Source organism: Idiotropiscis lumnitzeri, chromosome 4 (genome assembly GCF_059441095.1).
Source record: "Idiotropiscis lumnitzeri isolate Australia: NSW breed Sydney's pygmy pipehorse chromosome 4, RoL_Ilum_1.0, whole genome shotgun sequence".
NCBI lineage: Eukaryota > Metazoa > Chordata > Actinopteri > Syngnathiformes > Syngnathidae > Idiotropiscis > Idiotropiscis lumnitzeri.
Window position 1 is genome coordinate 11,669,510 of NC_142394.1, and position 26,300 is coordinate 11,695,809.

The 26,300-nt window shown below is 42.9% G+C and overlaps 3 protein-coding genes and 1 pseudogene across 50 annotated transcripts in view; all 4 read right to left on the bottom strand.

The window, feature by feature from the left end:
- Positions 1–26,300, bottom strand: part of LOC148338123 (protocadherin gamma-A11-like) — a 244,584-nt gene that overhangs the window by 16,840 nt on the left and 201,444 nt on the right. Inside the window, exon 1 of one of the 48 annotated variants that reach the window (XM_088292993.1) lies at positions 10,540–13,164. The exons of 44 other annotated variants lie outside the window; for them this stretch is intronic. In XM_088292993.1, coding sequence (XP_088149119.1) covers positions 10,540–12,978 — 2,439 coding nt within the window. In that variant the 5' untranslated portion in view covers positions 12,979–13,164. Of the gene's footprint in view, positions 1–1,637; positions 4,264–10,539; positions 13,165–26,300 lie in introns of those variants that run through there. 3 more of the 48 variants (XM_088293013.1, XM_088292994.1, XM_088293014.1) reach the window with 3 other exon arrangements.
- Positions 5,816–8,695, bottom strand: LOC148338124 (protocadherin gamma-C5-like). Its single transcript, XM_088293043.1, has one exon. It carries the CDS (start codon positions 8,489–8,491, stop codon positions 6,008–6,010), a length of 2,484 nt encoding a protein of 827 aa, XP_088149169.1. The 5' UTR covers positions 8,492–8,695; the 3' UTR covers positions 5,816–6,007.
- On the bottom strand, positions 14,328–16,844 carry LOC148338125 (protocadherin gamma-C5 pseudogene; annotated as a pseudogene).
- Positions 19,398–26,218, bottom strand: LOC148338126 (protocadherin beta-16-like). Its single transcript, XM_088292492.1, has 6 exons — positions 23,487–26,218; positions 22,098–22,155; positions 21,737–21,868; positions 20,717–20,845; positions 19,503–20,587; positions 19,398–19,421 (listed from the first exon to the last, which is right to left on the bottom strand). The coding sequence occupies exons 1-6, from the start codon at positions 25,998–26,000 to the stop codon at positions 19,398–19,400; spliced, it is 3,942 nt and encodes a 1,313-aa protein (XP_088148618.1). The 5' UTR covers positions 26,001–26,218.

Consider the following 26,300-nt stretch of genomic DNA (forward strand, 5'->3'; position numbering starts at 1 on the left):
AAAAGAGCCTGCCATCGCCAGTCTCGACATCCTATTGTCTTTGTCATCCTTTTTTTTTCAATAAAACGTATCAATTCCCATCCAGAGAAAAGAGACCATACGGATAAAATCCATATTCCAAGCACGTGATATCGTCAAACAATAACCATCCATAGTCAAAAAATAAGTATAATGCTACTGCATGGCAGATTTACATCCTCTCCTCCCTAAACTGAGCATTGTGGTTGTGTTGCTCAGTCGTATGGGGGGAGGGAAAAGATCTCTTTGTACAGTTCAGAATGCTATTGGTGCGCATCATACATCCCCTCAGCCAATAGACGACGCTCTCGCTACCACCGTTACACACCAACATATACGCTCACAGCTCATCTGCCCTCAATTGAGAGCAAGAAAAGTGTCAAGAGATAACAAACACATATTGTCTTGATAAGCTCAATAAAAAATATCAATGAGATAATTGCCCACTAAATGTAGAAACACCTGCTCTTCTAATTCATTCTAAAAGGGGGTGTTTAAAAACATTGTCTTTAAAAAGATAATATTCAATTTTCAATGAAAGAAAGACTGCTTTAAGCATGTAATTATTTTGGGTGTAGCGCAATAATGCGGAACTGCGCCGTGCCGACGGGCGGACGGACGGGCCGGCGGAAGAGAGACAGATAGGTAGACAGACAGATAGAATGTTTTCATAGTGTATAGCTATATGGGATGAAAAATAAAATAAGCGCATCTCATTGAATTGCAATTCATTTTGCTCGTATTCCTAATATAATAAGTCAATGGGTGCATGTCATACACGACATCACAAGACTAATAATTAATGTAATTAGTAATTACACTATGTCAAGGAATTAATACTAATCTTTAAAACTGTCATTGTCTCCCGCATTTTAACTCAGTAAGCGTGTAAATATAAACCTCCTCGCGATTTACGAATTCTCCGTTCTGCTACTACAGAATCGCTTCAAGTCTCCAAAACCAAGCTTCGCACCATGCATAGGCGATGGCCTTCTCCTCGGCTCCCATATGGAACGCACTCCCCGGCCGCCTGGAGGGGCCCAGAGACTACTGAAGCTTTAAAACGTGATTTTATGACTTTTCGTTTTCCAAAAGCATTTTGCTAGAGCATATTTTAAACAACAAACAAACAAAACTAACAAAACAGAAAACAAAACATGTTTAACAACAACAGTTTGAGGTTGAAGAAATATAAATATAAATTGAGTTATTAATAAAAAAAATTATTATTATTATTATTATTATTATTATTATTATTATTATTATTATTATTATTATCATTTAAAGTGAGTCATCGAAACGACCCCACTCTCCCGTTAACAAGTAGTAGTGGTCACTTCCTTCGGCACTGGTCACCGTCGCTGTTCATTTATGTGGTGCTGAATTTCAGTTCGAAACTGACAAGAAAGCGGCAATATTCGTGACACTGCTTTCTTTTTTTTTTTTTTTTTTTTTTTTTACGAAACGTTAGTTATGTAAAGGCACATCGCACACAATCTGTTTAAATATACTCAATGAGTAAACGAGTTGTGACAGCCAATTAATCCTGTTTTTTCTAGCACCAGTTTTGACGTTCAAAATTATCTAAAAAAAAAAAAATTCTTCATAGGTCTGCTCACCTGCTGGCTCTCAAAGGTCCAGGTGCTGTCAGGCAAAGAAGCATCCAGGACACTGATGACCTCTTTAAAGTCAGTAGTGCTGCTGGGCTTGACCAAAGTGAAATCACTGTACTCCGACATGGGAGACATGCAAGACCTGAACGAGTGACTCTGAGACATGACGTCTCCTCCCAGAACCTCCACGTACTTGATTGGTCCATCTGTGTTGAGCTGAATGTGCAGATTTCTGTTGGGCTTCTTGTCCCCATCACAGTGTGTCCGTCTGACGCAGCAAGTAGCGCCGCTCGTGCTGCTCCTCATGCATTTGACGGCCAAGATGAGCAAAGTGACCAGAGACAGCACGGACACCGAGGCCAGAGACACGATCAAATAAAGTGTGATTCTGCCGCCTTTCTTGCCGGCCTCGGGCGCCTTGTGTCTCAGCTCCAAAATAGGCTCGCTCACGCCGTCCTCCAGCAGGATGGACAGCGTGACGGTGGCCGACTGGACCGGTTCCCCATCGTCCTTGACCTCTACGATCAGCCTCTGAGAGGAGTCGTCGTGTTCGGACACGGCGCGTTTGGTCCTCACCTCCCCCGTGTACAAATTGAGCGTGAACAGAGAGGCGTCCGTGGCCTCCGCCACTTTGTACGAGATCCACGCGTTGTGGCCCGAGTCGGCGTCCACGGCCGTCACCTTGGTGAGCAGGTGGCCCGCCTTGGCCGAGCGGGGCACCCTCAGGTGGGAGGCGGCGTGGGGGGAGGGGTATATGACAGCGGGGGCGTTGTCGTTCTGGTCCTGGATGAAAACGTGGACGGTGGCGTTGCTGCTGAGGGACGGAGAGCCCTGGTCCTTTGCCTCAACCTGAACCTGAAACACTTTGACTTTCTCGTAGTCAAACGAGTGCATGCTGTAAATGCTGCCATTCTCCGAGTTCACGTAAACGTAAGAGGAAGCGGACACGCCGTGCACTTTTGAGTCCACGATAGCGTAAGACAGTTTGGCGTTTTCACCAGCATCCGGGTCACTTGCAGACACCGAGTACAGTATAGAGCCTGCTGCTCCGTTCTCTTTCAAATAAACATTATACGAGCTCTGGGAGAATACAGGAGGGTTGTCATTAACGTCAATGACGCTGACAGATATCATTTTCTTACTCGAGAGAGGAGGAGAGCCTGCATCGGTGGCTGTTATCTCAATATTATACTCACACACACTCTCTCGGTCTAAAGCTCCCCTCGTGACAAGTTCATAATTTTGGGAGAAAGATGGCTTGAGAGTGAATGGTGATCCACGAGGAAGATGCAGTGTAACTTTGCTATTATTACCCGAATCTATATCTTTGACACTAATCAATGCCACAACTGTGCCAGATGTAGCATCTTCTTGTACAGGACTGGGTTTAGAAGTCAAAACAATTTCGGGAGCATTATCATTTATGTCTTCTATATTAAGCTGCAGACGACAGTGACCTTCCATTTCTGGAACACCTGTGTCTTTTGCAGTTATGTCAATCAGATAAAATGAAAATGCCTCATAGTCCAGTTCACCCTTTAAAATAATTTGTCCAGTTTGTTCATTTATATCAAATGTGGATAAAACTGATCCTGGAGTGCGAGAACCAAAGCAATATTTAATTTCACTGTTTACACCAAGATCAAGATCTGTAGCTTTAACTCTCAGTACAAATGTTCCCATTGTGCTGTTTTCCTTCAAAGAAACTTTGTACTCTTTTTCCTCGAAGATAGGAACATTGTCATTATTATCAAGCACATCAATTACAATTTTACATGTTCCCGATTTTATAGGGTTACCTCCATCCAGTGCTGTTAATAGCAGCTGATGAATAGCCATATTTTCCCGATCCAATGATTTTTCTAACACCAGCTCTGGAGCACTCAGACTATTCTTTTCATTTTTAAATTTTAACGAAAAATATTCATTTTTGATAAGTGTGTAACTTTTCAAAGAATTTCCACCGACGTCAGGATCCTCTGCACTCTCTAAAGGAAAACGTGTACCAACTGCTACGGATTCTGGTATTTTAAGGTTAATTTCTTGCGTTGGAAAATTAGCAGAATTGTCGTTAATGTCCTTAATTTCTATTTCAATTCGATGAGACCGCAAAGGATTTTCCAGCACCACTTGCAGAGGGAGCACGCAGGTGGCGCTTTGTCCGCATAAAGCCTCTCTGTCTATTCTGTCGTTGACCAGCAGCTCGCCCTTCCCCGCATCCACGCTGAAATATTGCTTACCAGCCTCAGAGGCGACACGCAGCTTGCGCTCAAATATCTCAGACAGTCCCAAAGACAGATCTTTGGCCAGATTTCCCACAACAGAACCTTTTTTTAGCTCCTCTGGGATGCTGTAACGAGTCTGCGCATCCACTGTAGTCCACAAGAGAAAATGCCACAAAAGAGCCTGCCATCGCCAGTCTCGACATCCTATTGTCTTTGTCATCCTTGCTCCGCTACAACGCAAACGTCCCCATCAACATCCTCTTCACGGTGATTGTTACTTCCATAAAAACGGATGATATTTCCAAAGCACACATATCAAGCCATTTGAGCAGAAATGCTAAATTAAATTATTTTAGATCTTGAAAAAAATCCTATCTGATTCCTTTCTGTCTGTGCAGCAGCGCAGTGCATTCTGCCTGTTAGTGTGAGCTGCGTGGGGGCAGGGACAGGATTGCTTTGTACAGTCTTCAATTCTATTGGTTCACGGCTTGCACTTCCGCCAGCCAATAAGAATGAAGCTGATCTCCACAAGGCCTTAAAGTCGCAGCTCTTTCCTTTTTGTAACACTGAAGTTGGAGTTTTAATGACTCTCATGTGCAGACTGTTTTGTTTTCCTATGCTGTCTTAAATAAAAATGAATATTTGGCAGAGTTAAAAATATTCTATATATTACATCATACACAGTCTCAAGTTTACATGCACAACAAAATGCACGATGGTGGTATTTGTTACCATTGTAACAGCAGTATTTTATTTTTTATTTAATTGTTTATATTTATTTTTACTGCACAGTTATATCGCTTTACTTCCAGGGATCGGAATTATTTCCGTGTGATAAGAGAGAAATGTCTGCTGCAAATAAAACCCCTTTAATGGCAAGAATAAACAATCTAAGTGTTAAAAAAAGTGAATTGCGATTGATCCATTTGGGAAGCATAATTGAAAAACACATCATCAAAATAAGTAAAATTATGCAGTAAATCTCTGTTTTAAGTTACACTTAGTAATTTGACTTTTTTAAATTCGTTGTCCACACTCGAGGTGCTGAGTTGCAATTGTAGGGCATAAAATAGTTAAAGTTTGAATGGCAAACACGGTTGTCTTTTAACACTGTATTGTGGGTGGATTTTAAGATAATGATTAATTACCCGTGTTTGAGTTTGCATTCCTTGTTCATTGAAGCAGGCACTTTCTGGGAAAACTATAGGCCCTCGTTGGGTCCTTCGAGTGAACGCGTCTCGCTGAATTCTCATTTTTACTCCTACAAAATGCGTAAAGAAGGAAATACTTGACCAATGCGCTACCTTTTCGAGACATTATGTTCTTTTAAAAAAATCTTAAAAATGTTTGTAATTGTCACAAAATCTTTTGAGTGTGTTCAACAATAGCGACCGAAGCTGTGCTGCTCGCTGAACTGTTGCCTTTTTGTTTACCCAATGCCGTTTCGCCAAGGATGCGAATTCAGTCGCTATATTGACCACATTGAAGTCTAATACATATTGATAAAAACCTTGCAATTTTAACTGACATCCAGTAATAATGCATTTATATATTGGCTCCATTGTGTACTTCCGTTGCTTGTGCATACACAATTTTATGCGAAGATTGTTTGTCTTTTCATACATATAACAAAGACAGAATTTTTTTTTCTGTGTCAGCTTTGTCACCGGAATATAGTTTTTGTGGTTAAAGTAGTAAGTAGTACTTGCAGGATTAAATACTGAAGCAAATACATTTTCTCCTCCAAATCACTGTGTTGGTATGTTTACATGTGACACACGTGCGTCATCTTATGACATAAAATAAAATGTAATTATACTGGACCAATAGTCGCGAATGCAACGAACTAACAATGATAAAACTAATTGAATGTATCCTAACACCACCTATTCCTTAACGCGTGCGAGGTTAAATTCACGGTCCGTTGTTGTGGTGCTGAATTGTTTCGGGGTGTCCAATAAAATGCAGGCTGACGTTTCCAAAATCAAACAATATATTGCAAATGCAAAATTAAGGTATTGTGAAATTTAAAGGCCAAACAGGAGTGCTCGAAAATAATTTGTTAATATATAATCAAATAATCAATGGCCAAAGGACTGGATTACTCATATTGTTAAATAACAACTGTCAAGAGGTGTGCATGACGAGGAGTCAGAGTACAGCAATCTGTTCTTGAGTGCAAACTTTAGCGCTCACCTGCTGGCTCTCAAAGGTCCAGGTGCTGTCAGGCAAAGAAGCATCCAGGACACTGATGACCTCTTTAAAGTCAGTGGTGCTGCTGGGCTTCACCAAAGTGAAATCACTGTACTCCGACATGGGAGACATGCAAGACCTGAACGAGTGACTCTGAGACATGACGTCTCCTCCCAGAACCTCCACGTACTTGATTGGTCCATCGGTGTTGAGCTGAATGTGCAGATTTCTGTTGGGCTTCTTGTCCCCATCACAGTGTGTCCGTCTGATGCAACAAGTAGCGCCGCTCGTGCTGCTCCTCATGCATTTGACGGCCAAGATGAGCAAAGTGACCAGAGACAGCACGGACACCGAGGCCAGAGACACAATCAAATAAAGCGTGATTCTGCCGCCTTTCTTGCCGGCGTCGGACGCCTTGTGTCTCAGCTCCAACACGGGCTCGCTCACGCCGTCCTCCAGCAGGATGGACAGCGTGACGGTGGCCGACTGGACCGGTTCCCCGTCGTCCTTGACCTCTACGATCAGCCTCTGAGAGGAGTCATCGTGCTCGGACACGGCGCGTTTGGTCCTCACCTCCCCCGTGTACAAATTGAGCGTGAACAGAGAGGCGTCCGTGGCCTCTGCCACTTTGTACGAGATCCACGCGTTGTGGCCCGAGTCGGCGTCCACGGCCGTCACCTTGGTGAGCAGGTGGCCCGCCTTAGCCGAGCGGGGCACCCTCAGGTGGGAGGCGGCGTGGGGGGAGGGGTATATGACAGCGGGGGCGTTGTCGTTTTGGTCCTGGATGAAAACGTGCACGGTGGCGTTGCTGCTGAGGGACGGAGAGCCCTGGTCCTTTGCCTCAACCTGAACCTGAAACACTTTGACTTTCTCGTAGTCAAACGAGTGCATGCTGTAAATGCTGCCGTTCTCCGAGTTCACGTAAACGTAAGAGGAAACGGACACGCCATGCACTTTTGAGTCTACGATAGAGTAAGACACTTTGGCGTTTTCACCAGCATCCGGGTCACTTGCAGACACCGAGTACAATATGGAGCCTGCTACTCCGTTCTCTTTCAAATAAACATTATACGAGCTCTGAGAGAATGCAGGAGGGTTGTCATTAACGTCAGTGACGCTGACAGATATAATTTTCTTACTCGAGAGAGGAGGAAAGCCTGCATCAGTGGCTGTTATTTCAATATTGTATGCAGACATACTCTCACGATCTAAAGCACCACTGGTCACCAGTGCGTAATTATTAGAAAAAGACGGTTTAAGGACAAAAGGGGAGCCTTTAGGAAGCTGCAGTGTTACTTTACTATTATTACCGGAGTCCACATCACGTGATGTAAGCAGCGCTACAACGGATCCACTTGGTGCATCCTCCCGGACCGGCTGCGGTTCCGAGGTGAGGATAATTTCTGGGGCATTATCATTAATATCGATAACATCAATCTGCACACGACAGTGACTCTCCATTTCAGGCATGCCTTTGTCTTTAGCAGTCACTTCAATTTTGTAAGAAGCAGCCTTTTCATAATCTAAGGCTCCTTTTAAAAATATTTCACCTGTTTGTGAATTTAATTTAAACACCGATAACACCGAATCGGATGTGCGAGTGCCGAAAAAATATTCCACTTCTCCGTTTTGCCCCTCGTCTGCATCAGTCGCTGTTATCTTAAGTACAAATGCATCTTTTGCCACGTTCTCTTGTAAGGACGCTTTATATACATTTTTATCAAAAACGGGGAAATTGTCATTGTTGTCAAGTACAATAACAGTAATTTGTGTAGTACCGGACATGGCTGGATTCCCTCCGTCTAGAGCAGTCAGCAGGAGCTGGTGAAAAGATTTTCTTTCTCTGTCCAGTGTTTTTTGTAACACCAACTCGGGAACTATTTTCCCATCGTCAATCTCCTTAATTTTCAATAAGAAACAGTCGTTTTTAGCCAAAGTATACGTTTTTACCGAATTACTTCCGACATCTAAATCCTCCGCGCTTTCCAAAAGGAAACGAGTCCCTACCGCGGCAGATTCGGCGATTTTTAAAGAAAGTTCGTTTGTATGAAACTGAGGTGAATTGTCATTAATGTCTTTAATGTCTACTTCAATTCGATGCAAATTCAAAGGATTTTCCACCACGACCTGTAGAGGGAGCACGCAGCTAGCGCTTTGTCCGCATAAAGCCTCTCTGTCTATTCTGTCGTTGACCAGCAGCTCGCCCTTCCCCGCATCCACGCTGAAATATTGCTTACCAGCCTCAGAGGCGACACGCAGCTTGCGCTCAAATATCTCGGACAGTCCCAAAGACAGATCTTTGGCCAAATTTCCCACCACGGAACCCTTTTTGAGCTCCTCTGGGATGCTGTAACGAGTCTGAGCATCCACTGTAGTCCACAAGAGAAAATGCCACAAAAGAGACTGCCATCGCCATTCTCGGTATCCTATTGTCTTTGTCATCCTTGCTCCGCTATAAAGCAAACATCCTCATCAACATCCACTTCACGGTGATTATTACATCCATAAAAACGGGGAATATGTCCACAACACACACATCAAGCCATCTGAGCAGAACAAATCAAATTAGTTAAGATGTAAAAAAAAAAAAAGAAAACTGTTTCCTTTCTGTATGTGCTGCAGCGCAGTGCATTCTGTCTGTTAGTGTGAGCTGCGTGGGGGCTGGGACAGGATTGCTTTGTACAGTCTTCAATTCTATTGGTTCCCGACTTGCACTTCCACCAGCCAAAGAGAATGAAGCTGATCTCCATAAACTCTTAAAGACGCAGCTCTTTCCTTTTTGTAACACTGAGGTTGGTGTAATAATGTCACTTATGGGCAGGCTGGTTTGTTTTCCTTTAACCTAAATATGTTAGGTTAAATACAAATGAATATTCGGCGGACTTTAAAAATATGCTTTAAATTGAATAGTACACCGTTTCAACTTTGCATACACAAAAAATGCATGATGGGTGTATTTGTTATCATTCTAACACGGATATGTATGTATGCACGTGTGTTTGGATGTATTTATTTATGCTGCACAATCATATCGCTTCATTTCCCGGGTGCTGATTTTTTTTCCGTGTGAGTAGAGTGACATTTAGCAAAACGTCTGCTCCACTCAAAATAACCCCAATGACAAGAATAAGCAGTCGAAGTATTTTTAAAAAAAAAATCGTACTCAGTGATTTATGATAGATACATTTGGCAAGCACTAACTGAAAAAAAACGTTTTGATTGAAACAAAATAATGTATTAGAATTAAATAAAAAAACATCAAATTAAAAGTCAAATTATGCAGTAATGTATGATTTAATCGAACAAAACGAATTATGACACCGTGCATTTAATAATTTTACTTTTTTAATGTCGTTGTCCACATTCGAGGTGCTGGGTTGCAATTGAGAAGAACATTGTTAAAGTTTGATATAAAATCACAGTTTTGTGTTTAAATACTAAGCTTTGGCATAATTTGATGATAATTAAAGTAAGTTACCCGTGCTTAATTGTGTATTGGTAGTTTACTTAGTCAGGCAATTTTTGGGACACCTATAGCATCTCATGGGGTCCTTTTCATCAACATGTCCTGTTGTATGACAGATTTCCCGACAACGCTAATTCAACGTCGTAAAGAATTATATATTTTTGCAAGGCGGTGCTTTTTCAAGAAATTGAGCTCTTTTTTACTTTTAAAGTGTTTGGAATTTTAACTTGAGCTTCGACTGTTTTTATTTTAGCTGCCAAATTTGTGATGCAAACTGAATAAATGCGATTTCGTTTAGTTGGCGTTTCCCCAGGGATGCAAATTAATTCACCCTATTCATCACATTGAAGGTCAATATATAGTGATAAAAGCTTAATTGTGTTAAGACATTTTATTATATAATTATGATTGAGCGATGATACAGCGTTTGTTGCTTGCACATATTTTCCACTTACTTATCATACTGTCTATAAAGACAAAAATGAAAAACAAACCCACGTCTGCTTTGTTACTGGGTTATCGTTTTTATACATATAGTAACAGGGTTATACAGGATTAGATATATTTCCCCCTGGTTATTTTTGCGTTGGAATGTTTCAATGTCATTTTCATCGGCACCAATTTGTGACATAAACACAATATATCATCAATCAAATGCTATAGTAGAATGCACAAAACGAACTGAGTAAAACTAACTGAAGGATTTTTTCAAATATCGCCCATTAACATGTGTATGGTTAGATTCACTGTCCGTAATTGTGGTGCTGAATTGTTTCAGCGTGACCATTAAAATGCGAGGTTGAGGTTTCTAGAATAAAACAATGTATTGCAAAATACAAAACTAAGGTATCTCAATATTCAAAGACTGAACAGGAGTGCTCCAAAAGATGTTTGTTAATACATGAGCAAATAAGTGGCCACAAAAAAACAATGTCTCATCCTAAAATAAAAATTGTGACGACGTTTACATTACGAGGAGTCAGTTGCACAAGTTGTCCTGGAGTGTAAGTTAAGTAGCGCTCACCTGTTGGCTCTCAAAGGTCCAGGTGCTATCAGGCAAAGAAGCATCCAGAGTGCTGATGACCTCTTTAAAGTCAGTGGTGCTGCTGGGCTTGACCAAAGTGAAATCACTGTACTCCGACATGGGAGACATGCAAGACCTGAACGAGTGACTCTGAGACATGACGTCTCCTCCCAGAACCTCCACGTACTTGATTGGTCCATCTGTGTTGAGCTGAATGTGCAGATTTCTGTTGGGCTTCTTGTCCCCATCACAGTGTGTCCGTCTGACGCAGCAAGTAGCGCCGCTCGTGCTGCTCCTCATGCATTTGACGGCCAAGATGAGCAAAGTGACCAGAGACAGCACGGACACCGAGGCCAGAGACACGATCAAATAAAGTGTGATTCTGCCGCCTTTTTTGCCGGCCTCGGACGCCTTGTGTCTCAGCTCCAAAATAGGCTCGCTCACGCCGTCCTCCAGCAGGATGGACAGCGTGACGGTGGCCGACTGGACCGGTTCCCCATCGTCCTTGACCTCTACGATCAGCCTCTGAGAGGAGTCATCGTGCTCGGACACGGCACGTTTGGTCCTCACCTCCCCCGTGTACAAATTGAGCGTGAACAGAGAGGCGTCCGTGGCCTCCGCCACTTTGTACGAGATCCACGCGTTGTGGCCCGAGTCGGCGTCCACGGCCGTCACCTTGGTGAGCAGGTGGCCCGCCTTGGCCGAGCGGGGCACCCTCAGGTGGGAGGCGGCGTGGGGGGAGGGGTATATGACAGCGGGGACGTTGTCGTTTTGGTCCTGGATGAAAACGTGCACGGTGGCGTTGCTGCTGAGGGACGGAGAGCCCTGGTCCTTTGCCTCAACCTGAACCTGAAACACTTTGACTTTCTCGTAGTCAAACGAGTGCATGCTGTAAATGCTGCCGTTCTCCGAGTTTATGTAAACGTAAGACGACACCGACACGCCGTGCACTTTAGAGTCCACGATAGAGTAAGACACTTTGGCGTTTTCACCGGCATCCGGGTCACTTGCAGACACCGAATACAATATGGAGCCTGCTACTCCGTTCTCTTTCAAATAAACATTATACGAGCGCTGAGAGAAAACTGGAGGGTTGTCATTTACATCAGTGATGCTGACAGATATCATTTTCTTACTAGAGAGAGGAGGAGAGCCTGCATCTGTAGTTGTAATCTCAATATTGTATGCAGACATTCTCTCACGGTCTAAAGCACCACTGGTGACCAGCGCGTAATTATTAGAAAAGGATGGTTTAAGAGTAAAAGGGAAGCCTTTGGGAAGATATGAAGTTACTTCACCATTTTTGCCAGAGTCGGGGTCACGTACACTCAGCAAAGCTACAACTGTTCCAATTGAAGAGTCTTCCGGTATTGAACTAGGTTTAGAAGTTAATACAATTTCTGGTGCATTATCATTTAAATCTAACACATCAACCTGCACACTGCACCGACCTTCCATTGTGGGAAAGCCTTTATCTTTTGCAGTAATGTCAATTCGATAAGAGTTCTGTTGTTCATGATCCAAATTATTTTTTAATAATATATCTCCACTAATGGGGTCAATATGAAACAGTGATAGCACTGATGGTGGCGTGTGTATTCCGAGAGAGTACTCTATTTCACCGTTTGGACCATCATCTATGTCTGTCGCCTTTGTTGTGATCACCAAAGAACCATTTGGACTGTTTTCTTTTACAGATATTTTATATAATTTATTATTGAAAGAAGGAACATTGTCATTAATGTCAAGAACCTTTATTGTAATTTTTGAAGTTCCTGATTTAACTGGATTGCCACCATCCATAGCTGTAAGAATTAAATTATGAACAGATTTTTTCTCACGATCTAATGATTTATTTAACACTAACTCAGGTATTTTTCTTCCATTGTCAATGTCTCTAACTTTTAATGTAAAACATTCATCTTTACTGAGCGTGTATGTCTTTATTGTATGACTCCCAACATCAGGGTCCTCTGCACTCTGCAAGGGAAAATTTTCCCCAACAACGGTGGATTCGGCTATTTCTATTACATGTTCACTTTTGAGAAAACTAGGAGCATTGTCATTTACGTCTTTTATTTCCACTTCTAAACGATGCAATTGTAATGGATTTTCTACGACGACCTGCAGAGGGAGCACGCAGCTAGCGCTTTGTCCGCACAAAGCCTCTCTGTCTATTCTGTCGTTGACCAGCAGCTCGCCCTTCCCCGCATCCACGCTGAAATATTGCTTACCAGCCTCAGAGGCGACACGCAGCTTGCGCTCAAATATCTCAGACAGTCCCAAAGACAGATCTTTGGCCAAATTTCCCACCACAGAACCTTTTTTGAGCTCCTCTGGGATGCTGTAACGAGTCTGAGCATCCACTGTAGTCCACACGAGAAAATGCCACAAAAGAGCCTGCCATCGCCAGTCTCGACATCCTATTGTCTTTGTCATCCTTGCTCCGTTACAACGCAAGTGTCCTCATCAACATCCTCTTGGCGGCAATTGCTCCATCCATACATACAAGGGATATTTCTACAAAAACACTTAAAGCCATCTGGGTGGAACTACTGAATAAAATTCGTTTCAATGTTGCGAAAAAATACGAGCTGATTCCTTTCTGTCCGCGCCGCAGCTCAGTGCATTCTGCGTGTGAGATAAAAACTGCGCGGGGGCAGGGACGAGATTGCTTTGTACAGTCTTCAAATTCTATTGGTTCACGGCTTGCACATCCACCAGCAAATCAGAAGGAAGCTAATCCTCATTCACCCTTAAAGTCACAGCATCCCCGCTCTCCCTTTGAACCATTAAATACTTTGTTAGGGACCAATAGAAAGGGTATGTTTTTTTATGCCATGTAATTGTTAGATTTGGCCATTGAATATGCAACAAAAATGGATAAAATATGCATTTCAATTGCACAAATATCAACAGAATATAATCCAGCAGCAAAAAAAAAAAAGAAAACGGACAAAAAAATCATGTTTTTATTCTAAAACGTGGCTGCTTTTCAGCGTCGCTGTCCACTCTTTTGGGTGCTGAATAGTTTGCGAGAGGAGTATCACATACAAATCAAATTTTACTTTTGACACTGTGTTTCGATTCATCTCAAAGTGTCTGTTATGGCACTGTTAGTATTGGGGTATTCAGCCCATACTTAAGTTTAATACAACAACTAAATGTCATCACTTTATGAGCATTCCAAAATGTATATAAATTTGGTTGCAGGTGTGCATGTATTCCCAAGAAAATAAATTGTAAGACATGAATCGGACTCAATCTTATTTGAAAATATATTATTATTATTATTACTTTTGGGAAACTTATGTGTCTGCCACTGTGGTGTGAGCAGTGTGACGAATCATCCTGACTTTTCTACCAAGAAGAATGAAATAATGTGCATACATATTGGAAAGAAGGTACTTAAACTGTATTATTCAACCACGGTCGAGGGGCGTGGGGGGTTTGTGACAATAACCCGAATTTTCCAAGTTCGCAATCACATTTATAGTGTAATTACAAAAGTTATTTGCTACAAAAGACACAAAATGGAAGCTAAAAGACCTCGAGACCAGTTTGTGAAAATGTTGCCAAAACATTCCGCACGTAATAGATTGAAAGGAAATCAATGGTAAAAATACTATTGGAGGATTTCAATTCCATTGTAACACAATGAAAGTGTGCAGCAGCTTACTCGATTCAGACAATAAAATATGAGAGCAGCAATATACTCAGCGGAAGTGATAAGTACACAGGCAGAATCTGATGTTGTAGATCAGAATGGTTAACTTCTAGTTGAACAAAAACAAGGACAAGATTTAAATGGCAAGTAAGTGCAGTGCAGCAAGTTGTCCTTGAGTGCAAACAAAAGTAGCGCTCACCTGCTGGCTCTCAAAGGTCCAGGTGCTGTCAGGCAAAGAAGCATCCAGGACACTGATGACCTCTTTAAAGTCAGTGGTGCTGCTGGGCTTGACCAAAGTGAAATCACTGTACTCCGACATGGGAGACATGCAAGACCTGAACGAGTGACTCTGAGACATGACGTCTCCTCCCAGAACCTCCACGTACTTGATTGGTCCATCGGTGTTGAGCTGAATGTGCAGATTTCTGTTGGGCTTCTTATCCTCATCACAGTGTGTCCGTCTGACGCAGCAAGTAGCGCCGCTCGTGCTGCTCCTCATGCATTTGACGGCCAAGATGAGCAAAGTGACCAGAGACAGCACGGATACGGAGGCCAGAGACACGATCAAATAAAGTGTGATTCTGCCGCCTTTCTTGCCGGCCTCGGACGCCTTGTGTCTCAGCTCCAACACGGGCTCGCTCACGCCGTCCTCCAGCAGGATGGACAGCGTGACGGTGGCCGACTGGACCGGTTCCCCGTCGTCCTTGACCTCTACGATCAGCCTCTGAGAGGAGTCATCGTGCTCGGACACGGCGCGTTTGGTCCTCACTTCCCCCGTGTACAAATTGAGCGTGAACAGAGAGGCGTCCGTGGCCTCCGCCACTTTGTACGAGATCCACGCGTTGTGGCCCGAGTCGGCGTCCACGGCCGTCACCTTGGTGAGCAGGTGGCCCGCCTTGGCCGAGCGGGGCACCCTCAGGTGGGAGGCGGCGTGGGGGGAGGGGTATATGACAGCGGGGGCGTTGTCGTTCTGGTCCTGGATGAAAACGTGGACGGTGGCGTTGCTGCTGAGGGACGGAGAGCCCTGGTCCTTTGCCTCAACCTGAACTTGAAACACTTTGACTTTCTCGTAGTCAAACGAGTGCATGCTGTAAATGCTGCCGTTCTCCGAGTTCACGTAAACGTAAGAGGAAACGGACACGCCGTGTACTTTAGAGTCCACGATAGAGTAAGACACTTTGGCGTTTTCACCAGCATCCGGGTCACTTGCAGACACCGAGTACAATATGGAGCCTGCTAGTCCGTTCTCTTTCAAATAAACATTATACGAGCTCTGGGAGAATACAGGAGGGTTGTCATTAACGTCAGTGATGCTGACAGATACAATTTTCTTAGTAGAGAGAGGAGGAGAGCCTGAATCAGTGGCTGTTATCTCAATATTGTATACAGACATTCTCTCTCGGTCTAAAATGCCACTAGTGAGCAGAGCGTAATTATTAGAAAAAGACGGTTTAAGAATAAAAGGGGAGCCTTTTTGCACCTGCAGTGTAACGTTGCTATTATTACCCGAATCTATATCTTTGACACTAATCAATGCCACAACTGTGGCAGATGGAGCATCTTCTTGGACAGGACTTGGTTTGGAAGTCAGAACAATTTCTGGAGCATTATCATTTATGTCTTCTATGTTAAGCTGCAGGCGACAGTGACCTTCCATTTCTGGAACACCTGTGTCTTTTGCAGTTATATCAATCAGATAAGATGAAAATGACTCATAGTCTAATTCCCCCTTTAAAACAATTTGTCCAGTTTGTTCATTCATTTCAAATGTTGATAAAACAGCTTCAGGAGTGCGAGACCCAAAATAATATTTAATTTCACTGTTAAAACCGTCATCCGCATCTGTAGCTTTTACTTTCAGTACAAAGGTTCCTTTTGTGCTGTTTTCCTTTAAAGAGACGGAATACTCTTTTTCCTCAAATATAGGAGAATTGTCATTAATATCAAGCACATCAATTACAATTTTACATGTTCCCGATTTTATAGGGTTTCCCCCATCCACTGCTGTTAGCAGCAAATGATGAATGGAAATTTTTTCCCTGTCCAATGATTTTTCTAACACCAGTTCTGGAGCAGTCAAACCATTCTTTTCGTCTTTAAACTTTAATGAAAAATATTCATTTTTAATTAAAGTGTACGTTTTCAGAGAATTGCCACCAACATCAGGGTCTTCTGCACTCTCCAAAGGAAACCGTTTACCAAGTGCAACGAATTCTGGTATTTTAAGGTTGATTTCTTGCGTTTGGAAACGAGGAAAATTGTCATTAATGTCTCTGATTTCCACTTCAATTCGATGTAATTGTAAGGGATTTTCTGCGACGACCTGCAGAGGGAGCACGCAGGTGGCGCTTTGTCCGCATAAAGCCTCTCTGTCTATTCTGTCGTTGACCAGCAGCTCGCCCTTCCCCGCATCCACGCTGAAATATTGCTTACCAGCCTCAGAGGAGACACGCAGCTCGCGCTCAAATATTTCAGACAGTCCCAAAGACAGATCTTTGGCCAGATTTCCCACCACGAAACCCTTTTTGAGCTCCTCTGGGATGCTGTAACGAGTCTGCGCATCCACTGTAATCCACAAGAGGAAATGCCACAAAAGAGCCTGCCATCGCCAGTCTCGACATCCTATTGTCTTTGTCATCCTTGCTCCGCTACAACGCAAACATCAACATCCTCTTCGTGGTGATTTCTACATCCATAGAAACGACGGAGATTTCACATGAAACGATTCAAGCCATCCCCGCAAAACCACCGAATTACATTCGTTTAAATTTTAAGAAAAAACAAAAATAAAAAATCCGAGCTGATTCCCCTCCGTCTCCACTGCAGCTCGGTGCTTTCTAAGTGCGAGATGAAGCTGCGTGGGGGCAGGGACGAGATTGCTTGGTACACTCTTCAATTCTATTGGTTCACGGCTTGCGCTTCCGACAGCCAAAGAGAAAGAAGCTGATCCTAAAAGTCACAGCTCAGAGCCCCCCCCCCTCCACCACCACCACACCACCCTCCGCGCTAGCCTTAATTTGCTTATTGTATGCAACATAGTGTATTCTCATATTGCTTATTTTTCACGCTCGGTTAAAAAAATAATATTTGAAAGATGTTGAAACACAAAAATCGTATGATAATTAGAAGACAAGACTCATGCACTGAAAAAATGGCGTGGGGAATTTACTCAATTTTATCTCGTCAAGCGGCTGCAAAAATAAAATAATCTGGATCCAAATACATTTTTAAAGTGGATGTATAGTCTATTTAAAACGTATCTGAATCAGATGATGACTTGACGAAGGAAACCGAATAAATTCAACCAACATTTGTTTCAGTGCTCCTCACATAGAAGCAACTCAGCAAGATAGTGGGAATACGGTATACTGTGCAGTGAACTAACAACGCTGTTGGAATCGTGACTAAATGTATTGTACTTTTTCATTATGCATAAAAAAAATGTTGGTTGAATTTACTCAATTTTATTTCATCAGTTGGCAGCACAAAATAAAATAATTTGGAACCAGACAAAATTTTAAGTACGCTTGAAAACTGATTCTGGGTCCAGTTGATTTTATTTCGTACAGCCACAGACGAAATAAAATTGAATACATTCAACAAAAACGTTTTTCCTTCAGTGAAGCTGCATCTTATTGTGGAATCAAATTATTTTATTTCGTGCAACCACACGACGACGTAAAATTTAGCAAATTTTAATAAGTGGTAGATGGCTATACACGTGTTTGCTGCACACAGAACTGCTCTTATGACCAAAATAAGCACAAACAGGCCAACAAACATAACCAGTGGTATGAGCTTGATCCATATTCGTTAAACATTATCCAAATGAAACAATGTTTTAAATCGTATTGAAACATCAAAATAAGCCAATTTATGCAGAAGTCGTTATCTATTTTTTTGAATAAATAGGCAAAGTTATTAGTGTTGATTCTTTCGTGGCGAGTTCGATTTCCTTTAAAGTCTGTGTCCGTTCTCGAAGTGTTGAGCTGTTGTGTTCGAATGTCCTGAATTATGTTCAAATTAACAGACACTATTCTTTGTTAGCGAAATGCCTACAGGTCACTGTTTTAAATTCCCATTATATTGTTGTGTTTATTTTGTACTGGTTGTTAATTTAGTCAGGCACCTTCTTGGACACCTATGGGTGTTCTGTTTTATGGTCGTATAAGCGCGACACCACCAATCTAGAAAATGCCTAAAGAAATTAAATAGGCCCCCGTGATTAACAAGCTCCTCTTTTAAGACACATTTTTTTAAATCAAGAGCTTTTTATGTATAAATAAAAACTATCATATTTAGCCAACTTCAGTTATAACAGTGTTAGTTGACGAAGATGTGATTAGGTCGCAAATGCTGTGCATTTTCTGTTTCTCCATGTTAAACTAAAATACAGCAGCCATGGCTTTTCTGTTCCCCTTAAGATTATATTTGAAAAAAAAAACAAAAACAAAATTACAACATGGAGATTCAGTCGTACTACAACTATGAGCTGTTTTTTTTTCTAGCAACGCTGAAAAAATGGTGTGCTGAATTTACTCAATTTTTATTCGTCAAGTGGCTGCAAAACATAAAATCATACGGATCTATACAATTTCAAGTGGATGTATAGACTATTTAAAATGTACCTGGATCCAGATGTTTTTATTTCATGCAACCTCTTGACATAATAAAATTAACTAAATTCACAAATATATTTTTTCGGTGGTTTGCACGTGCACTTTTCAACTAAAATGTGTCCATACTCATACTATAAATAAAAATACAAATAATTGTTAATTTATGTGTCTGCTCTCTCAACAAAATATAGTTTTTGGTTAATCAAGTCATTATACAGAGGGAACCAAATATTTCAACAAATCACCCGTATTCCTGTTTGAGTTTATAGCAATGTGACACATCACCAGTTTGCTAAAGGAAGTCGACAGGTGATCCTATCAAATTATATTTTATATTATGATGCAAGTAACTAACAAATATTATTATTGAACACGTACTACTACTCTCTGACTTATGTTTATGTTGGTGTGCCTCCAACAGTCACTGTCCACAATGTCATGGTGCTGAACTGCTTCACTGTAAGCACTGGACTGTGTCACACTGGTGTGATGCCACAATCAAAGTATAAAGTATTAAAAAACTATGTTATGAGAACACGTAAAGAGAGCAACTCCCGAGCACTGAGATATGATCAAATAACCAGGGCAAGAAAGGACTGAACACATGAAAAAGTGTAAAAGGCACTTAGGTGGAGAACAGCAAGTTGTCGTTGAGTGCAAACATAAGTAGCGCTCACCTGCTGGCTCTCAAAGGTCCAGGTGCTGTCAGGCAAAGAAGCATCCAGGACACTGATGACCTCTTTAAAGTCAGTGGTGCTGCTGGGCTTGACCAAAGTGAAATCACTGTACTCCGACATGGGAGACATGCAAGACCTGAACGAGTGACTCTGAGACATGACGTCTCCTCCCAGAACCTCCACGTACTTGATTGGTCCATCGGTGTTGAGCTGAATGTGCAGATTTCTGTTGGGCTTCTTGTCCCCATCACAGTGTGTCCGTCTGATGCAGCAAGTTGCGCCGCTCGTGCTGCTCCTCATGCATTTGACGGCCAAGATGAGCAAAGTGACCAGAGACAGCACGGACACCGAGGCCAGAGACACGATCAAATAAAGCGTGATTCTGCCGCCTTTTTTGCCGGCCTCGGACGCCTTATGTCTCAGCTCCAACACGGGCTCGCTCACGGCGTCCTCCAGCAGGATGGACAGCGTAACGGTGGCCGACTGGACCGGTTCCCCATCGTCCTTGACCTCTACGATCAGCCTCTGAGAGGAGTCATCGTGCTCGGACACGGCACGTTTGGTCCTCACCTCCCCCGTGTACAAATTGAGGGTGAACAGAGAGGCGTCCGTGGCCTCCGCCACTTTGTACGAGATCCACGCATTGTGGCCCGAGTCGGCATCCACGGCCGTCACCTTGGTGAGCAGGTGGCCCGCCTTAGCCGAGCGGGGAACCCTCAGGTGGGAGGCGGCGTGGGGGGAGGGGTATATGACAGCGGGGGCGTTGTCGTTTTGGTCCTGGATGAAAACGTGCACGGTGGCGTTGCTGCTGAGGGACGGAGAGCCCTGGTCCTTTGCCTCAACCTGAACTTGAAACACTTTGACTTTCTCGTAGTCAAACGAGTGCATGCTGTAAATGCTGCCGTTCTCCGAGTTCACGTAAACGTAAGACGACACGGACACGCCATGCACTTTTGAGTCCACGATAGAGTAAGACATTTTGGCGTTTTCACCAGCATCCGGGTCACTTGCAGACACCGAGTACAATATAGAGCCTGCTACTCCGTTCTCTTTCAAATAAACATTATACGAGCGCTGAGAGAAAACTGGAGGATTGTCATTAACGTCAGTGACACTGACAGATATAATTTTCTTAGTAGAGAGAGAAGGAGAGCCTGCATCGGTAGCTGTTATCTCAATATTGTATGCAGACATGTTCTCTCGGTCTAGCGCACCATTGGTGACCAGCGCGTAATTATTAGAAAAAGACGGTTTCAGAACAAAAGGGGAGTCTTTAGGTAGCTGCAGTGTAACTTTGCTATTATTACCGGAGTCTATGTCTTTGACATTAATCAAAGCCACCACTGTGCCACGTGGAGCATTTTCACGGACAGGACTGGGTTTAGAAGTCAGAATAATTTCTGGAGCATTATCATTTATGTCTTCTATATCTAATTGTAGCTGACAGTGACCTTCCATTTCAGGTACACCTTTGTCTTTTGCAGTTATGTCAATCAGATAAGATTCAAAAGCCTCATAATTCAACTCGCCCTTTAAAAAAATTTCTCCAGTTTGTTCATTAATTTCAAATGCTGATAAAACAGCTTCTGGAGTGCGTGACGCAAAATAATATTTAATTTCACTGTTAAAACCGTCATCCGCATCTGTAGCTTTTACTTTCAGTACAAATGTTCCTTTTGTGCTGTTTTCCTTTAAAGAGACGGAATACTCTTTTTCCTCAAATATAGGAACATTGTCATTATTATCAAGCACATTAATTATAATTTTACATGTACCAGATTTTACAGGGTTTCCCCCATCTAATGCTGTTAAAAGCAATTGATGAGTGGACATTTTCTCCCTGTCCAAAGATTTATCTAACGTCAGCTCAGGGACCGTTTTACCATTTTTTGCTTCCTTGAATTTCAAAGAAAAATAATCATTTTTACTTAAAGTGTATGTTTTCAGAGAATTGCCTCCCACATCGGCGTCCTCTGCACTCTCCAAAGGAAAACGTGTACCCACTGCGACGGATTCTGGTATTTTAAGGTTAATTTCTTGAGTGGGGAAACGAGGAAAATTGTCGTTAATGTCTCTGATTTCCACTTCGATTCGATGCAATTGTAAGGGATTTTCTGCGACGACCTGCAGAGGGAGCACGCAGCTTGCGCTTTGTCCGCACAAAGCCTCTCTGTCTATTCTGTCGTTGACCAGCAGCTCGCCCTTCCCCGCATCCACGCTTAAATATTGCTTACCAGCCTCAGAGGCGACCCGCAGCTTGCGCTCAAATATCTCAGACAGTCCCAAAGACAGATCTTTGGCCAAATTTCCCACCACAGAACCTTGTTTGAGCTCCTCTGGGATGCTGTAACGAGTCTGAGCATCCACTGTAGTCCACAAAAGAAAATGCCACAAAAAAGTCTGCCATCGCCAGTCTCGACATCCTATTGTCTTTGTCATCCTTGCTCCGTTACGACGCAAACGCCCTCATCAACATCCCTTTCACGTCAATTGCTCCATCCATACAAATGGGTATATTTCCACAACAAACAGCTCAAGCCATCTGCGCAAAAATATTGAATAAAATTCGTTTCAGTGTTAAAAACAAAAAAATACGAGCTGATTCCTTTCTGTCCGTGCCGCAGCTCAGTGCATTCTGCGTGTGAGATGAAAACTGCGCGGGGGCAGGGACGAGATTGCGTTGTACGGTTTTCAATTCTATTGGTTCACGGCTTGCACTTGCACCAGCCAATCAGATGGAAGTTGATCCTCATTCAATCTTAAAGTCACAGCATCTGTGCAATCATTTGGCAGTACAGAGTTTAGGGGCTAATGTATCTATTTTTTTTTTTTACTTTTTATGTATTTTATAAATTTGGTCACTTTATATACAACACAAATAATTATCAATATCCTAAATGTTAAAAAAAATTCAACGGCACAAATATCAGACAGAATGTAATTCAGCAGCACAAAGAGAAAAAAAATGCTTTTTTTTTTCTAAAACGTTGCAGTATTACAGCGTCACTGTCCACTTGTTAGGGTGCTGAATAATATTTGAGAGGAGTATTACTTACGCCGATACATTTGCTGCCTTCAAACCATATTACATCAAAACTAGGCTATCAGAGTAATGGTACACTAAAAACAAAAAAGCTGCAGTTTTAGCTCACCCGAAGCTTTCGTGCAATTTAAACAGCATACATTTATGCATTTGTAAGGACATTAATGTATTTTATTTATTTTTGAAAATCGCATTTTAATTTTAACACTGCATTTTTTTTCATCTCAAAGCATCTGTTATGACTCTGTTGAATTATTTCTGTCTGGGGAATTCAGCGTGTACTTAGGTTAACAACAACAACAACAAAGTCATTTTATGAGCATTACAGAATGTATATAAATTTAGTTTTAGGTGAGCCTGCATTCCCGAGGAAAGGGGTTGCAAGACATGAATCAGAATCAATCTAAATTTGAGGAGAAATGTTAAAAAAATCCTCGGAAACTAAAGTATCGCTGCCACTGTGATGTGAGCAAAGTGACTAATCATCCTGACTTTTCTACAAATAACAACAATGAAATTGTGTGCATGCGTGATTAGAAGAAGTTAATTAAATCATACTATTCAACTAGTGTCGGGGGTAGAACCGGAATTTTCTCTGTTCAAAAACAAATTTGTGCTGTAATTCCAACAGTAGCTTGATACACACAAGTAAGTGCCAAAATATAGCTAAAAGAACTTGAGACCTGTGAAGACGTTGGAAATTCATCTCGGCAGCTGTATCGAATTGAAAGGAAATGGATGGTAAAAAATCCGTTATTGGAGGATTTCAACTTCATTGTAACATTGCTGAATTGTTCCCATAAACAAGAAAAGTGCGGAGCAGTTTACGACTACTCAAACCCCAAAATGTGATTGGAGCAGTATAGCCATTACAAGTGATGAGTTACTGAAACAATTGATTGTCGTAAATGAAAATGCATCACTGCTAGTTTAACAAAAACATGGAAAAATGTGTAAATGGCAAGTAGGTGGAGTGCAGCAAGTTGTCCTTGAGAGCAAACAAAAGTAGCGCTCACCTGCTGGCTCTCAAAGGTCCAGGTGCTGTCAGGCAAAGAAGCATCCAGGACACTGATGACCTCTTTAAAGTCAGTGGTGCTGCTGGGCTTGACCAAAGTGAAATCACTGTACTCCGACATGGGAGACATGCACGACCTGAACGAGTGACTCTGAGACATGACGTCTCCTCCCAGTACCTCCACGTACTTGATTGGTCCATCTGTGTTGAGCTGAATGTGCAGATTTCTGTTGGGCTTCTTGTCCCCATCACAGTGTGTCCGTCTGACGCAGCAAGTAGCGCCGCTCGTGCTGCTCCTCATGCATTTGACGGCCAAGATGAGCAAAGTGACCAGAGACAGCACGGATACGGAGGCCAGAGACACGATCAAATAAAGCGTGATTCTGCCGCCTTTCTTGCCGGCCTCGGACGCCTTGTGTCTCAGCTCCAACATAGGCTCGCTCACGGCGTCCTCAAGCAGGATGGACAGCGTGACGGTGGCCGACTGGACCGGTTCCCCATCGTCCTTGACCTCTACGATCAGCCTCTGAGAGGAGTCGTCGTGTTCGGACACGGCGCGTTTGGTCCTCACCTCCCCCGTGTACAAATTGAGCGTGAACAGAGAGGCGTCCGTGGCCTCCGCCACTTTGTACGAGATCCACGCGTTGTGGCCCGAGTCGGCGTCCACGGCCGTCACCTTGGTGAGCAGGTGGCCCGCCTTGGCCGAGCGGGGCACCCTCAGGTGGGAGGCGGCGTGGGGGGAGGGGTATATGACAGCGGGGGCGTTGTCGTTTTGGTCCTGGATGAAAACGTGGACGGTGGCGTTGCTGCGGAGGGACGGAGAGCCCTGGTCCTTTGCCTCAACCTGAACTTGAAACACTTTGACTTTCTCGTAGTCAAACGAGTGCATGCTGTAGATGCTGCCGTTCTCCGAGTTCACGTAAACGTAAGAGGAAGCGGACACGCCGTGCACTTTTGAGTCCACGATAGAGTAAGAGACTTTGGCGTTTTCACCAGCATCCGGGTCACTTGCAGACACCGAATACAATATAGAGCCTGCTACTCCGTTCTCTTTCAAATAAACATTATACGAGCTCTGGGAGAATACAGGAGGGTTGTCATTAACGTCAGTGACGCTGACAAATATCATTTTCTTACTAGAGAGAGGAGGAGAGCCTGCATCAGTGACTGTTATCTCAATGTTATACTCAGACACACTCTCTCGGTCTAAAGCACCCCTGGTGACCAACGCGTAATTATTCGAAAAAGATGGTTTAAGGGCAAATGGATATTTTGGGGAAATATGTAATTTTACTTTCCCATTGTCACCAGTGTCTGGGTCTCTAGCACTGAGCAAAGCTACCACAGTACCATTTGGAGAATTCTCAGGAACTGGCTTGGAATTAGAGGTGAGTATTATTTCTGGAGCATTGTCATTTACATCTAGAATCTCAACTTGGACAATGCAATGACCCTCCATTCTAGGATTACCTTTATCCTTTGCAGTTATGTCGATTTCATAATTTGCAGCCGTCTCAAAATCTAATATTCGTTTTAAAAGTATTGTGCCAGTCATATTATCAACTGCAAACACGGCGAGGATGCTCTCTGGTGTGTGAGCACCAAAAAAATATTCTACTTCTCCATTTTGTCCCTCATCCATGTCTGTTGCTTTTGTTTGCACAATTTTGGCACCTCTTTCAAGATTTTCAGGAACAGACACCTTATATAATGTTTTCTCAAAAGCAGGAACATTATCATTATTGTCAAGAATCCTTATTGTTATTTGTGATGTCCCTGTTCTCACAGGATTTCCTCCATCCAAAGCTGTGAGTAAAAGCTGATGAACAGACTTTTTCTCTCTGTCTAACGTTTTCACTAAAACCAACTCGGGGACTTTCCTCCCACCAGCAACCTCCTTGAGTCTAATATTAAAACATTCGTCTTTACTCAGAGTGTACGACTTGAGCGAATTAACGCCAACATCTGGATCAACAGCATTTTCCACCGGAAAACGAACCCCTACTACCGTTGATTCTGCTATCTCAACTATGACGTCATTCGATGGGAACAGGGGTGCGTTATCATTTATGTCCTGTATTTCTACTTCCACGCGGAAAAGCTGTAAGGGATCCTCGATGACGACCTGCAGAGGGAGCACGCAGCTAACGCTTTGTCCGCACAAAGCCTCTCTGTCTATTCTGTCGTTGACCAGCAGCTCGCCCTTCCCCGCATCCACGCTGAAATATTGCTTACCAGCCTCAGAGGCGACACGCAGCTTGCGCTCAAATATCTCGGACAGTCCCAAAGACAGATCTTTGGCCAAATTTCCCACCACGGAACCCTTTTTGAGCTCCTCTGGGATGCTGTAACGAGTCTGCGCATCCACTGTAGTCCACAAGAGAAAATGCCACAAAAGAGCCTGCCATCGCCAGTCTCGACATCCTATTGTCTTTGTCATCCTTGCTCCGTTACGACGCAAATATTCCCGTTAATGTTGCATAAAAGGGACTGCCGGCGGTCACCATTTCAAATAAGAATCCACTATAACATGGTCCACAACAGCAAAGCATGGCTTTATGTTATTGCAAATGAATTAAAATAAAAAAATAAGCTCATAGCGCACACACGCGCGCAGACACTCGCTCTCACTCTCTCTCCTTTCTGTTTGAGCTCCATGCAAGACGAAGCTGCATTGGGGCGGGGACAAGATTGCTTTGTAAACTTCGAAATCCTATTGGACCACAGCAGCAGATCCTTT

Coding starts and splice junctions, on each gene's coding strand:
- LOC148338126 (XM_088292492.1), bottom strand. CDS start 26,000: ATGACAAAGACAATAGGATGTCGAGACTGGCGATGGCAGGCTCTTTTG. Junction 22,156..23,486: donor CCATTTACACATTTTTCCAT/GTTTTTGTTAAA, acceptor GCCCCCGCGCAG/TTTTCATCTCACACGCAGAA. Junction 20,588..20,716: donor TTACGCGCTGGTCACCAATG/GTGCGCTAGACC, acceptor ACAATCCTCCAG/TTTTCTCTCAGCGCTCGTAT.
- LOC148338124 (XM_088293043.1), bottom strand. CDS start 8,491: ATGACAAAGACAATAGGATACCGAGAATGGCGATGGCAGTCTCTTTTG.